General features: G+C 38.7%; 1 protein-coding gene across 2 annotated transcripts in view; it reads right to left on the bottom strand.

Moving 5' to 3' along the window:
• Positions 1 to 5,163: 5,163 nt before the first annotated feature.
• Positions 5,164 to 14,711, bottom strand: part of LOC126194685 (uncharacterized) — a 142,828-nt gene continuing 133,280 nt past the window's right edge. The window contains exons 9-10 of one of the 2 annotated variants that reach the window (XM_049932894.1): positions 8,769 to 8,884; positions 5,164 to 5,325 (exon numbers count right to left, since the gene is read on the bottom strand). In XM_049932894.1, the coding sequence (XP_049788851.1) occupies positions 5,249 to 5,325; positions 8,769 to 8,884 (193 nt within the window). In that variant the 3' untranslated portion in view covers positions 5,164 to 5,248. The remainder of the gene's footprint in view (positions 5,326 to 8,768; positions 8,885 to 14,711) is intronic. The other variant, XM_049932893.1, reaches the window with a different exon arrangement.

The following is a 14,711-nucleotide window of genomic DNA, read 5'->3' as shown; positions in this document are numbered from 1 at the left end:
CTGTCTTTACTCACTGTTTCCCACATTGTTTGAATTTCATTTTGCAGGAGAGCTATTTTTGTATAAAACCAGTAAGAATTTTTTTCTCCACGGTTTAGGGTATTCCTGCTTTTTCCACTGGCCTTCCAAATGTACATCAATTTTCAGCAGGTATTGTTTGTAACTCTTTCCTTTGAACTTTGAAATGAGTTGGACCTATACCACCTGCCATTCATGAGAACTATTTGGGGCCAATTGCCGTTTCAAATGAAATAACTGACAGTCCCGAATCTAGTGCACTGACAACAAGAGAAGCTTTTGGTTTCAAAAATAGCCTCCTAGATTAACTGTTTTTCTTCTCTCTGTTTTTCAAAACATATTTTAGAAGACTAAACTGCTGTTCAACATTCTTCAGAAAAGACAGTGATTCACAGTTTTGTAACAGTGCTGTCCCAGAATCCCTAGCTTGTGTAGAAAACTTAAGAAATGAAGATAAATTGATAGACTTTTTAAATTGCACAAAATGATCAACTAATTCGCAATCTGCAGCTTCCTTGAGTAGACCTGAAACGATGGATGAACACACTGGTAATCGATTGATGTCAAAATACAAGCGTGTGTACTTCGAGGTTCTGGATGAAATTGTAATACAACAGGAAACAAGATTTTCACAATGTGAAACTGCTCTTCCTTAAATTAGACGATACTATCCAGTTTGCCAATTATGGTCAGCATTTCCCTGTAGAATCCTCAAGTTAACTCGTTTTACAAGTTGTTGTTGTTGTTGTTATTGTTGTTGTGGTCTTTAGTCCTGAGACTGGTTTGATGCAGCTCTCCATGCTACTCTATCCTGCGCAAGCTTCTTCATCTCCCAGTACCTACTGGAACCTACATCCTTCTGAATCTGCTTAGTGTATTCATCTCTTTGTCTCCCTCTACAATTTTTACCCTCCACGCTGCCCTCCAATGCTAAATTTGTGATCCCTTGATGCCTCAAAACATGTCCTACCAACCGATCCCTTCTTCTAGTCAAGTTGTGCCACAAACTTCTCTTCTCCCCAATCCTATTCAATACCTCCTCATTAGTTACGTGCTCTACCCACCTTATCTTCAGCATTCTTTTGTAGCACCACATTTCGAAAGCTTCTATTCTCTTCTTGTCCACACTAGTTATCGTCCATGTTTCACTTCCATACATGGCTACACTCCATACAAATACTTTCAGAAACGACTTCCTGACACTTAAATCTATACGCGATGTTAACAAATTTCTCTTCTTCAGAAACGATTTCCTTGCCATTGCCAGTCTACATTTTATATCCTCTTTACTTCGACCATCATCAGTTATTTTACTCCCTAAATAGCAAAACTCATTTACTACTTTAAGTGTCACATTTCCTAATCTAATTCCCTCAGCATCACCCGACTTAATTTGACTACATTCCATTATCCTCGTTTTGCTTTTGTTGATGTTCATCTTATATCCTCCTTTCAAGACACTGTCCATTCCGTTCAACTGCTTTTCCAAGTCTTTTGCTGTCTCTGACAGAATTACAATGTCATCGGCGAACCTCAAAGTTTTTACTTCTCCATGAATTTTAATGCCTACTCCGAATTTTTCTTTTGTTTCCTTTACTGCTTGCTCAATATACAGATTGAATAACATCGGGGAGAGGCTACAACCCTGTCTCACTCCTTTCCCAACCACTGCTTCCCTTCCATGCCCCTCGACTCTTATAACTGCCATCTGGTTTCTGTACAAATTGTAAATAGCCTTTCGCTCCTTGTATTTCACCCCTGCCACCTTCAGAATTTGAAAGAGAGTATTCCAGTTAACATTGTCAAAAGCTTTCTCTAAGTCTACAAATTCTAGAAACGTAAGTTTGCCTTTTCTTAATCTTTCTTCTACGATAAGTCGTAAGGTTAGTATTGCCTCACGTGTTCCAACATTTCTACGGAATCCAAACTGATCTTCCCCGAGGTCCGCTTCTACCAGTTTTTCCATTCGTCTGTAAAGAGTTAGCGTTAGTATTTTGCAGCTGTGACTTATTAAACTGATAGTTCGGTAATTTTCACATCTGTCAACACCTGCTTTCTTTGGGATTGGAATTATTATATTCTTCTTGAAGTCTGAGGGTATTTCGCCTGTCTCACACATCTTGATCACCAGATGGTAGACTTTTGTCATGACTGGCTCTTCCAAGGCCATCAGTAGTTCTAATGGAATGTTGTCTACTCCCGGGGCCTTGTTTCAACTCAGGTCTTTCAGTGCTCTGTCAAACTCTTTACGCAATATCTTATCTCCCATTTATCTACATCCTCTTCCATTTCCATAATATTGTCGTCAAGTACTTCGCCATTGTATAAACCCTCTGTATATTCCTTCCACCTTTCTGCCTTCCCTTCTTTGCTTCGAACTGGGTTGCCATCTGAGCTCTTGATATTCATACAAGTGGCTCTCTTCTCTCCATAGGTCTCTTTAATTTTCCTGTAGGCAGTATCTATCTTACCCCTAGTGAGACAAGCCTCTACATCCTTACATTTGTCGTCTAGCCATCCCTGCTTAGCCATTTTGCACTTCCTGTCGATTTCATTTTTGAGACGTTTGTATTCCTATTTGCCTGCTTCATTTACTGCATTTTTATATTTTCTCCTTTCATCAATTAAATTCAATATTTCTTCTGTTACCCAAGGATTTCTATTAGGCCTCGTCTTTTTAGCTACTTGATCCTCTGCTGCCTTCACTACTTCATCCCTTAGAGCTACCCATTCTTCTTCTACTGTATTTCTTTCCCACATTCCTGTCAATTGTTCCCTTATGCTCTCCCTGAAACTCTCTACAACCTCTCGTTCTTTCAGTTTATCCAGGTCCCATATCCTTAAATTCCCACCTATTTGCAGTTTCTTCAGTTTCAATCTGCAGATCATAACCAATAGATTGTGGTCAGAATCCACATCTGCCCCTGGAAATGTCTTACAATTTAAAACCTGGTTCCTAAATCTCTTTCTTACCATTATATAATCTATCTGATACCTTTTAGTATCTCCAGGATTCTTCCAGGTATACAACCTTCTTTTATGATTCTTGAACCAAGTGTTAGCTATGATTAGGTTATGCTCTGTGCAAAATTCTACAAGGCGGCTTCCTCTTTCATTTCTTCCCCCCAATCCATATTCACCTACTATGTTTCCTTCTCTCCCTTTTCCTACTGACGAATTCCAGTCACCCATGACTATTAAATTTTCGTCTCCCTTCACTACTTGAATAATTTCTTTTATCTCGTCATACATTTCATCTATTTCTTCATCATTTGCAGAGCTAGTTGGCATATAAACTTGTACTACTGTAGTAGGTGTGGGCTTTGTGTCTATCTTGGCCACAATAATGCGTTCACTATGCTGTTTGTAGTAGCTAACCCGCACTCCTATTTTTTTATTCATTATTAAACCTACTCCTGCATTACCCCTATTTGATTTTGTATTTATAACCCTGTAATCACCTGACCAAAAGTCTTGTTCCTCCTGCCACCGAACTTCACTAATTCCCACTATGTCTAACTTTAACCTATCCATTTCCCTTTTTAAATTTTCTAATCTACCTGCCCGATTAAGGGATCTGACATTCCACGCTCCGATCCATAGAACGCCAGTTTTCTTTCTCCTGATAACGACGTCCTCTTGAGTAGTCCCCGCCCGGAGATCCGAATGGGTCACTATTTTACCTCCGGAATATTTTACCCAAGAGGACGCCATCATCATTTAATCATACAGTAAAGCTGCATGTCCTCGGGAAAAATTACGGCTGTAGTTTCCCCTTGCTTTCAGCCGTTCGCAGTACCAGCACGGCAAGGCCGTTTTGGTTAATGTTACAAGGCCAGATCAGTCAATCATCCAGACTGTTGCCCCTGCAACTACTGAAAAGGCTGCTGCCCCTCTTCAGGAACCACATGTTTGTCTGGCCTCTCAACAGATACCCCTCCGTTGTGGTTGCACCTACAGTACGGCCATCTGTATCGCTGAGGCATGCAAGCCTCCCCACCAACGGCAAGGTCCATGGTTCATGGGGGAAGGTTTTACAAGTAACAAAGCTGAAATGCCCACTTTAACAGTTTTTAGTAAGTAACACTATTATTATTAGCAGCAGCAGTAGTAGTAGTAGTAGTAGTAGTAGTAGTAGTCGTCGTCATCATTACAAACACTAGGTATGTGTACATTAAAGGGAAGGAAAGGGGATTTTCTACATTGTTTCTTGGTTTCACAAGAATTTAGAGCCACAATTCGCCACTGCATTCCTGTCTGGATCATCAGTACAATCAATCATCTATAAACATGGTTTCAGCCCAATGTATTACCCCAAACCTTACCAAAAACCCATCATATGACCCAGTTCAGTGCAAAATAGTCAAAATTCTAAGAAATTAAAACGTCATAAAAATCAAGGCCTAGAAGAACTGCCTTCTGTCAGATTCCTAGAATTAAAATGGTATAAACATGTTGAGTATCTAGTAAGCAAATTAGGTGACTTTGCATTTGCAGTGCGAATATTAGCTAGTGCCCCTGGCAGACAAGGAAAATCATGTAACATAAGTATTTCCAATCTGTATTAAGTTTTGATATTGTTTTTTTGAGGAAGCTCAAGTAAGACATCGCATATACTGAAAATTGCAAAAAAGAATCATTAGAAACAGGCTGTACACCCAAGAGAATCATGTTGCCCATTATTTAAAAATCGATGTTTAACAGTTTCCACCTTATGTATTTATATCATTTTTTACACAGGAATTTAGAAGTATTCAAGGAAACTTGTTTTGCTCATTCATATAATATGAGAAACATTGATTTTTTTTGCTCCCTGTCATACGTGCAACTACATTTTGAGACTCCTAATAAACAGTAATGAAAATTTACAGCAAACTAAAGCCAAGAACATTCAGAGTATGAAGCCAGACTTACTGGAAAAAAGTTACGTCATTCCTCCTATGATCTTTTAACACAGTTGAAGATTTCATAAAGGATGAACTGATTATTTGATGGGATGTAATTTATCAACTTAAAATTAATAACACTATCAGGTCTCGTTAACTGTAGTTTTATATCACTGAAATTATACTACTAATTTTTTGACATGTCTCCTATGCTCTTCAAATGTTTATAGCATCTGTATGTTAGGAGATGACTAAATCACAGTTCATTTCTTTTTCAGTTTTAATAGACTTCCCGTTTTGTAACACTGTATGTACAAAATTATTGGCACACAACAAAACTGACTTTAAAATACTTTGTCACTGATGCGAAGAAGTTCATAACAGTTATACGATTCACAGTCACTTGAAAGGTCCAAGGTATCTGGAACAGAAGATTGTTTAGAGATTACAAAGAGTCAAATAACAATTAGTTTCATATTAGATTTAGGATATATTCAATGTACAGCCCACAAAGTCTAACTAAAATTAGAATCTATGATAATTAAGTGATGCTAAATTTACCATAATCATCCACTTCTTTACAATAATATTCTAATGACTTTGACATCAGAGCAAAATGAAGAGCTCTTACTTCAATAGAGTAAGAATGAATTACTGTAGGTCGTTGATTGAATTCTTGCACAGAGTAAATTATGTAACTATTATTAAGTAGGTGTTTCTGACCACTTCAATGGGGAGTAGTTAAACCTTTTAACCTCGCCATCAAAATGAGCAGAAACATTGTTCTAATTCTGATTGGATAAAAATGAGGGAGTGACTTGGTCTGTCTTTTTGAAGGAATACTACCAACATTCAAATAGCTCTGAGCACCATGGGACTCAACTTCTGAGGTCATCAGTCCCCTAGAACTTAGAACTACTTAAACCCAACTAACCTAGGGACATCACAAACATCCATGCCCGAGGCAGGATTCGAACCTGCGACCGTAGCACTCTCGCGGCTCCAGACTGTAGCGCCTAGAACCGCACAGCCACTCCGGCCAGCACTACCAACATTCAGCAGATATTTAGATAGCTGGGTGAAGCCTACTTTACCTTATTCGAAAATCTGTGTGAATGATGATTTGAAACCAGCTAATAATGTTTACAGAGTTTAGTTAATCTGTAAAATAAATAGTTACGGCATCTATATCCTGTGGCTGTCTTCATTCATTACGAAAAGGAATACAACTACCCATGTTGAGACCAGGATTAAATCCATTTATCTCACATCTGAGAGGTAATACTATCTTTTCTCCAATCTTACCATCATGAACTACTTTAAGAATGACTTCTCCAAATACATAACCCTTGTGGCCTAACAACATTCTTCAGATTCATAAATGTAAATGCGGACTTTTCTGCGGACTTATTAGTCATCTCTACCACAGTCACCTAATTTTGAATACCTTCCATGCACTAAAGGGTTGAAAAAATCTTAACTATGATACTTCAATACTTAAAAAAAGTACATTTTTAGACCAGGAGTGGAATGCACTTTGTGTGTATTTACTGCATTTTGTGCTTGCTTTAAAAACCATGGTGACTGTGTGGCATAGGGTTATTAATCACTCATTAAGTGGTACAACTGACTGCATTTGAGTATGCTGATGTGAAAAGAGATTTAGTGGGACAGAACTCACTGACATGCGATGCCCATTCCAAATATGGTTCTGCTGTGTAAGTTTGTTGAGTCACTATGTCATACTCCAATCTGTTGATTAATTTTGTATGTTCCAGTACACCACTTGCAGGAACACTTTCTTCAGCATATTTATATAATAATAGATCAACATTAAAGTCTCAAGTTCATAACTTTAATAGTTTCTGAGTAACATAAATTTACTTAAGACTCTAAATTTTCAGTGTTTCATGAAACTAGCTTCCTGGTACACTAGCGTAACACTACATAATTATCTTACAAGTGTTGTAGCTAAACATCATCTTGTCCAACAGTCCTAAAATAGCTTCTAACAACACAAGTAAGATTATATTGCAGATATTTCAGAATGTCTATTTTTATTTTAAATTCTTTTTATTTAATGATGTACAACTTTTATGCTATCTGAATATGCAGTGGAACAAATGCAGAGCGTAGATGAAGAGATGTATGTAACATACTACAGTCGGGTAGTGTATCACATTGTATGAAAGCCATTTTGTAAAACAATCAGTATTTGTATTGAGGAAATCAACAACCCTCATTGTCCACAGTCTGTCTCCCATCAATCACAAAAAGAGCATAGTACCATGTTCTAGAAACAGTAGACTAACAGTACAGATTAATTGTAGAGGTCTCAGGCTGTTGTTTTCACAGAGGAAAGCTGCACCTCTTATTGCTCTGAATATATTCTTTACATATTCACTCATGTATTTAGGTGAGGAACAGGGGACCTATAAAATGGACATGGTCATTAATATCAGATATAAATGATGTTCACAGCCCGCACCAACTGGATTCTTCCCATTGACATCAGTTTTTCTGAACTGCACAGGTGGAAACACACTCTGCAACATATCCTTTGTTACTGTAACTCCCTGGCCTTGCCCATCACTAGTCCCTGTCCTCCACCTGCTTATCCGCCTCCCTGTTCCCACTTGTCCTATACACACACCCCTATTCCACAAGTGCACCTGCAGAGTCCTTTTCTCTTCTCTGCTCTCCCCCCCCCCCCCCCCACACACACCCACCCACCCACCCACCCACCCAGCACAGGCCATCCCCCTCCACACCCTTACATTTCTTTCACACCCACACCACCCAACTCAGCTAGATTGCTGCACACTTCAGACTCCGTCAGAGTCAGGCTTTAGCGCCTGGTGACAACAGTCTCTCTCTCTCTCTCTCTCTCTCTCTCTCTCTCTCTCTCTCTCATTCTAGCATTCTTTTTCATTGTGCCTGTCTGTGAGTCAATGTCACCTCTATATGGTGAGTAGCAATCTGTTCTTTCTATTTTGTAGTTATTTCATCCTGAAAGTGATACGTGCATGATGAACAATACAGAGAAGAAGATAACATGAACTTCTGAAATGTGGTACTGCAGAAAAATAGTGAAGATTAAATGGCTAGATTGAATCGATAATGAAAACCTGAATTGAAGGAGAACAGAAATTTACAGCACAATTTTACAAAACGAAGGGATCACTTAATGGGACATACTCTGATGCATCAAGGAATAGCTACTTTGGTAACAAGAGAAGCATGAGCAGTAAAAATTTTAGAGAGAAACCACACCTTGAATACAGAAAGCATATTCAGATGGGTGTAGGGGCTGTAGTAAAACTGTGAAAATAGTTTTTAACAGGGCAGATTAGTATGGAGATATGCATCAAACAGTCTTCAGACTGATGACTGCACACCACCACGACCCCTCCCCTGCAGTGCATAGACCATGCAATGTCCCACAGAACGTACATACCGGTCATGAAATAAACAAAATATGACAAGCACTGTAGAAAACCCTTATATGTTTTACCTTTCTATTTTTAATTCATGCAGAGTTCCACTAATTCATGTTTATGGTTTATTTTCCTCAAAGTTCTTTGTTCACCACCTGTTTCAAAACCTCATAGCACCATGAACTGCTTGAAATAATACCTATTTACTCACATAGTTCCACATGTGGTGAGCAGGTAATGGAATGTTTAGGAATCAAGAGCCATATTTAGTTTTCATCAGTCCAGTAAATTTGTTTCCTACTCCTTTGTTTTACGTGCACTCTTTTGCTCCCCGCAAATTAATATGCAACACTACAGATAAAACTGTCAAGAATTTAGCTAATTAACACATTAATTCAATTATGAGAACACAGTTTAGACAACTTACCTTCTTTGTAGCTAACTTTCTCTGGAAATATTGGTGATTTGGTGAAAACAAACATAGATTTCACTTTTAAACATTTGTTTTCTGAAGTCAAACTTAATCCAAAGTGCAGAAATTCACTGAAACCAATTAACATTCCATATATCAAGAATTGAAATGGTATTAATATGGTACTGTTTACAACATGAAATTAAGACTATAATAGTGTGACATTAGCGTGTAACGTGTGTTATGAATAGTTAACTAATTCATGTGCAGTAAGCATTATTTACGTGTAACGAAGGTTTCAGTAAAATTCACCGATTATTTAAACATTACAATTAGGGAGTGCGTTTTATTTCATATCATCCAAAAGTTACCCGACAGTGTAAAATGTTTACCCATTTATAATCTGTGTAATATTTCATTTTCATACACGACTTATACAGTACTTAACAAATGGTTAGAGCACTCTGGCAGCAAAACAGCTTGTAAACAAAGAGATACAGATGTTGTTGGGTTCAGAAGTTTTGATGCAAAGGAAAACCACAGACTATCAACTAAATAACACACCTACATTTACACTCTGCAAACCACTGAAGAGCATGACGGAGACTGTATCCCACTGTACCAGTTATTATGGTTTATTCCCATTCCATTCACATATGGTGCATGGGAGGAATGATTGCTGGAATGCCTCTGTGCCTGCAGCAATTATTCTAATCTTGTCCTTACAATTCCTATGTGAGCAATATGTAGGAGGCTATAGCACATTTGTAGAATCATCATTTAAAATTGTTCTTAAAGCTTTGTTAGTAGACTTTTTTGGGATAATTTATGTCTGTAGACTTTTTTGGGATAATTTATGTCTGTAGACTTTGAGATAATTTATGTCTGTAGACTTTTTTGAGATAATTTATGTCTATCTCCAAGAGGCTGCCAGTTCAGCTTCCTCAGCATCTCTGTAACACTTTCCCACGTATCAAACCTGTAACCATTCACGCTGCCCTTCTCCGTATAAGTTCAATATTCCCTTGGTACAGGTCCCACACACTTGGGCAGTATTCTAGAACTGCTTGCACGAATGTGTGTAAGCAGTCTCCTTTGTAGACTGATTGCATTTCCCCAGTATATTACCAATAAACCAAAATCTACCACCTGCTTCACCCACAACTGAGCTTATGTGATTATTCCATTTCATATCCCTACAAAGTGCTGCACCCAGGTAGTTGTGTGAGTTGGCCGATTCCATCTGTGAGTCACTGATGTTGTAACAACAATGTACGAAAGTACTTACCATAAAGAAGACATGTATAAAGTTGGCCAAATCCAGCATCTTGGGCCTGGCATTCCGATTTGTGATGCTGGAGAGTTTGTGGTCGCACATGCAGTGCATGAGGTGTGCTTGCTTGCTTGCTTGCTTGCTTGCTTGCCCCCCCCCCCCCCCCTCTCTCTCTCTCTCTCTCTCTCTCTCTCTCTCTCTCTCTCTCTCTCTCTGACAAAGGCTGTGGCCGAAAGCTTTATGTGAGTGTCTCAATTGTGCCTGTAACTTGACGTGTCTTCTTTATGGCAAGTAACAATCTTGTCTTTTCCTACATTGTTGATATTCCTACCTGGAGTTTCCTTTGTTTCATTGATATTATATATGTTCTGCTATGGTAGTCACTGAAGGCTTCACTCATTGCTCTTCTGACACCAAAACGTGTTTCATTCAGCACCTCTATCGACAGTCCAATGCTTTGTTTTACACTCATTCTGTAGTAGTCTCTGTTTCATTAGAAATTTCTTTACAGTGAGTATAGCATAGAGGGTCACTCCCATCATTAACTGTTCTACTGGGTATATATCTAACCAGTGCACGGTCAACTATTCTTTTAAACATGAGCCATAGCTCCTCTACATGCTCTTGTGCTATGCTGAAATTTTTAAATTCCTCATTTAGATATAACGCTACAGATTTTTTTATCTAGTTTTCTGAACATATATGCCTCTCTGCTCATTTTAGTTGTTCTTTGTACTTTGGTAATCATTGTTGCCACAACCGTGTCGCAGTCACTGATACCAGTTTCGATGTGGACACCCTCAAAACAGGTCAGGTCTATTTGTTGCCATTAGATCCAATATATTTCCATCATGAGTGGGGTTCCTAACTGTCTGTTCTAGGTAATTTCCAGAGAAGGCATTTAGTTAAGTATCATAGGATGTCTTATCACACCCACCACCAACAAAACTGTATTTGTCCCCATTAATTGTTGGATGATTAAAGTTTCCATGATTGATTACAGTATGATTGGGGAACGTACGTACAAGTGAACTGACAGTTTTCTCTTACATTTTCAGTTACATCAGGAGATGACAAAAGCATCCAATTACCATTTTTTTTTAACCCCTGATACTGAGTCTTGCCCAGTCTCACTTGCTGTTTCAATTTCTGTCTCCGTCGATTTGAGTTTCTTGTCTACTGCGACAAGTATACCACCTCCACTTCCAATTAGCCTATCCTTTCAATATAAATTAAATTTTCTCCAAAAATCTCTCTGCCATCAATTTCAGGTTTCAATCACTTTTCTGTGCCTATTGTTATTTGAGCTTCAATGCTTTTCAGGAGCTCTTTGAATTCTGGCACTCAGTAGCGAATGATTCAACAGTTGATCACTTGGAATTTAATACTCTCACCTGTGTGAGGCATTTCTTCTGATATTACGATACTTCTGAGTTTCTTACAACTATCGTTATCTGGACTGGTTGGAGTCACTAAATCTAAAACAAAAAACCTTGTGTGCACCCTGCACACATTCAGCTACCTGGTAACAGCCTCTTATGTGTAGTGTACACCTGACCCATTTAGGGGGACCCTACAGTTCTCAACCCTATGGTGTAAATCCAGGAAGTCACAGACCAACTTGTCACAGAATCTTCAAAGTATCTGGTTCAGTCCTTCCACTCAACTCAGAACCAAGAGGCCACAATCAGTTCTGCGGACAATGCTTAAAACTTTGAGCTTCATTGAAACTGCGGGCACATGGCTGGTACCTTTTCTCCATCACTGGAATGATCCGACTATGACGTCTGAGCCCAAATGACAGGCATCATTTGCTGTAACATGCACCACAATCTGCAGCTTGTTGCACTTTGTTCCCTCAGTGGATGAGTAATGGCAGCTCCTGTACTTTCTACAGAGGAGACAGGATCCACAGGACAGGATAGTACTTGAGGTACCTTTGGTACTGGTACTACAGGCACTACTCTCAGGAGCTCTTATAACACTGATTCGCAGCATCTGCAAATGGTTTTACAGTAGTCACAGCAATTTCCAGCTGCTTACAAATGTAACCAACTCATCCTGTGTTCGAGAACAGCATTCACAGTGAAGCTGGATTTGGGCTGGTGCAATGTATAACAGCACAGTGAACAAATAATTTTAGACTAAGCCAGCAGATTATCTTTTGATCTGTTGAGCTAAGAAAGTACTAATTCCCTATCGGAACTGAAGCAAATACACAAAACGAAATTTCTAATAAGGCAGCAGAAAAATCTGTGGTAAAAATTACTAGTTACCTATAAATTTTTGAAATTAATTATAGTCGCTAACAAACTTGAAAACAGAGTTAATTTATAATAAATTTAGATAATGTATGTTCTTCTTTAAGGGAACACCAAATGTAACCCAATATGTTAGCTACAAAATAATCTACAGTTACTATATCACAAACACTGATTAACAACAAATTATACTATGCACAGGACAATGGTAACTACCAAAAATTCTCAAAAAATGCATGCTTATTTACATTAATATACAGTGAAATTCGGGGTGATTTATTCTTTCGCAGCAACTGTGAATCACAACACTGGTTTGCTATGAAATAAGTTATCCAAAAGACTAGTACTGGTAACTTATGAAAATGAATGAGGGTCGTTCAATAAGTACTGCTCCACATTTTTTAAAAAAAGGCATTAATATACATAGACAAACATCCTTGTTGGTGCTTCACATCTGATGGATGTTCTGTGCGCAGGTGAAGTTTCGAACCATTCTGGCATATGGTACAGCTCTAGTACACCATCAAAATGATGTCTACATAGAACTCACATTACAAGCAGCGTGCTGTTATTGAATTCTTGTGTGCAGAAACAGAAACTGTGGTGAACATCCATAAACATTTGTGTGCAGTGTGTGGCGATGCTGCAGCTGATAGGAGTAAAGTTGGGTGATGGGTAAAGAAAGTTACAGCCTCAGGAAATGCAGAAACAGAGCTCCGTGATCAGCCAAGCTCAGGACATCATGTCACAGCCACTGCTCCAGACATGCTGAATCATGCAGACACCATTAGTCATGCCGACCGGAGCATCAGAACTCAACAATTGGCTCTACAGTTGTCGATCAGCACTGGAACTGCGCCTGCAATAATCAAGACTCTCAGATATTCAAAAAGGTGCTCACAATGGGTTCCATAAATGCTCACAGCGGACAAGATTCAAGGAAAGACCATTTCATCTGAATTGTTGGAGCGTTTTGAGACCAATGGAGAGGAGTTTCTGTCATGGATCGTTATGAGGGATGAAAGCTGGCTGCACCACTTTGCGCTGGAAACAAAAAGGCAGTCCATGGAGAGGCATCATCCTTATTCGCCACAAAAGAAGAAAGTCAAGACAACCCCCTCTGCCAGAAAAGTCAAGGTGACACTCTTCTGGGATTGTGATAGCATCATTATTGTGCATGTGATGCCAAGAGGGTCAACCACCAATTCAGAGGCATACATGAAGACTCTGAATAAACTCAAGAACCGTTTTCGACGTGTTCAATCAGACAACAATCCAGCAGAAATCTTGCTCCAACATGATAATGCATGTCCACACACAAGTCTGAGAACCCGAGAATACATTGCCAAATTCGGTCAGACATCAATGCCTCATCCACCCTACAGTCTAGACCTCACACCCTCTGACTTCTCCTTCTTTGGGTCGCTTAAAGAACACACTTTGAAGATAACGAGAGTGTCAGTCATAGAGTGAAAACATGGCTACGCCTACAGGACAAGAGCTTTTATCAGCAGCAAAGACATGCTCTTCCACAAAGTTGGCATACAGCCATAGAATGTGATGGAAACTATGTAGAAAAATAGGACATGGACAAGACATGTTGATGTATATTGTCACCAAATTCTGAGTTTTAACAATAAATATGTTCTGAGAAAAAAATGTGGGGTATTACTTATTGAACGACCCTTGTATTTTTGTAAATGTTTGAAAATTCTAAAAAGAGTAATCTATTTCTCATATAATTACACAATGAAATTAGATAATGGTGGTTTTGAACAGGGGTAGACTAACAGTTCACAAAATTTTAAAAGAGTACAAATAAGTTTAAGCCTGCAATGGACATTAACAGCACAAGTTTATCAGGGCACTAGAAAATGTTCGAAATTTTACAATACAAACAGGCATTGATACAATCAATGCAAGATTATGTAGAAGAAATGCAAACAGTAAATATCCAAATCTAGAATTTCAAACCAGGGTACAAATCTTGCACACGTGGTCTCCCACAAATGAAAATTTTTAAGTCAGCTTTTAAGTATAAATAAATGTACAAATTGCACAGGTTTTTCACTTAGCTGTTTCTGTGCCAACTTTTACAGTGGTGTCCCAAAGAAGAACACTGCAGCATGAATATCTCTCAGTCAGAATTGAGAAATGTGCAGTACCAACATAGTAAGTCTTCTGCATGTTCCAGCTAACAGTGCAACTTCTCTGACTAGGCACTTTGTTTAAGACATCATCAATGTTAACGTGCCAGGACAAGAACCGATATGAGGTGGCATGATGGGAAGTATCCTGCCCCAGGTGTTAACAAACCTACTATTTGTGAAAACTTTGGTGACACTTGCTATCCTGAAAAACTGACAAATAAGCAAGGGACTAAGAAGCTAGATAGTGACTCACTTTATAGCATTAATTCATACA

Source organism: Schistocerca nitens, chromosome 7 (assembly GCF_023898315.1).
Source record: "Schistocerca nitens isolate TAMUIC-IGC-003100 chromosome 7, iqSchNite1.1, whole genome shotgun sequence".
Taxonomy (NCBI): Eukaryota; Metazoa; Arthropoda; class Insecta; order Orthoptera; family Acrididae; genus Schistocerca; species Schistocerca nitens.
This window is presented reverse-complemented; position numbering and strand designations above follow the sequence as displayed.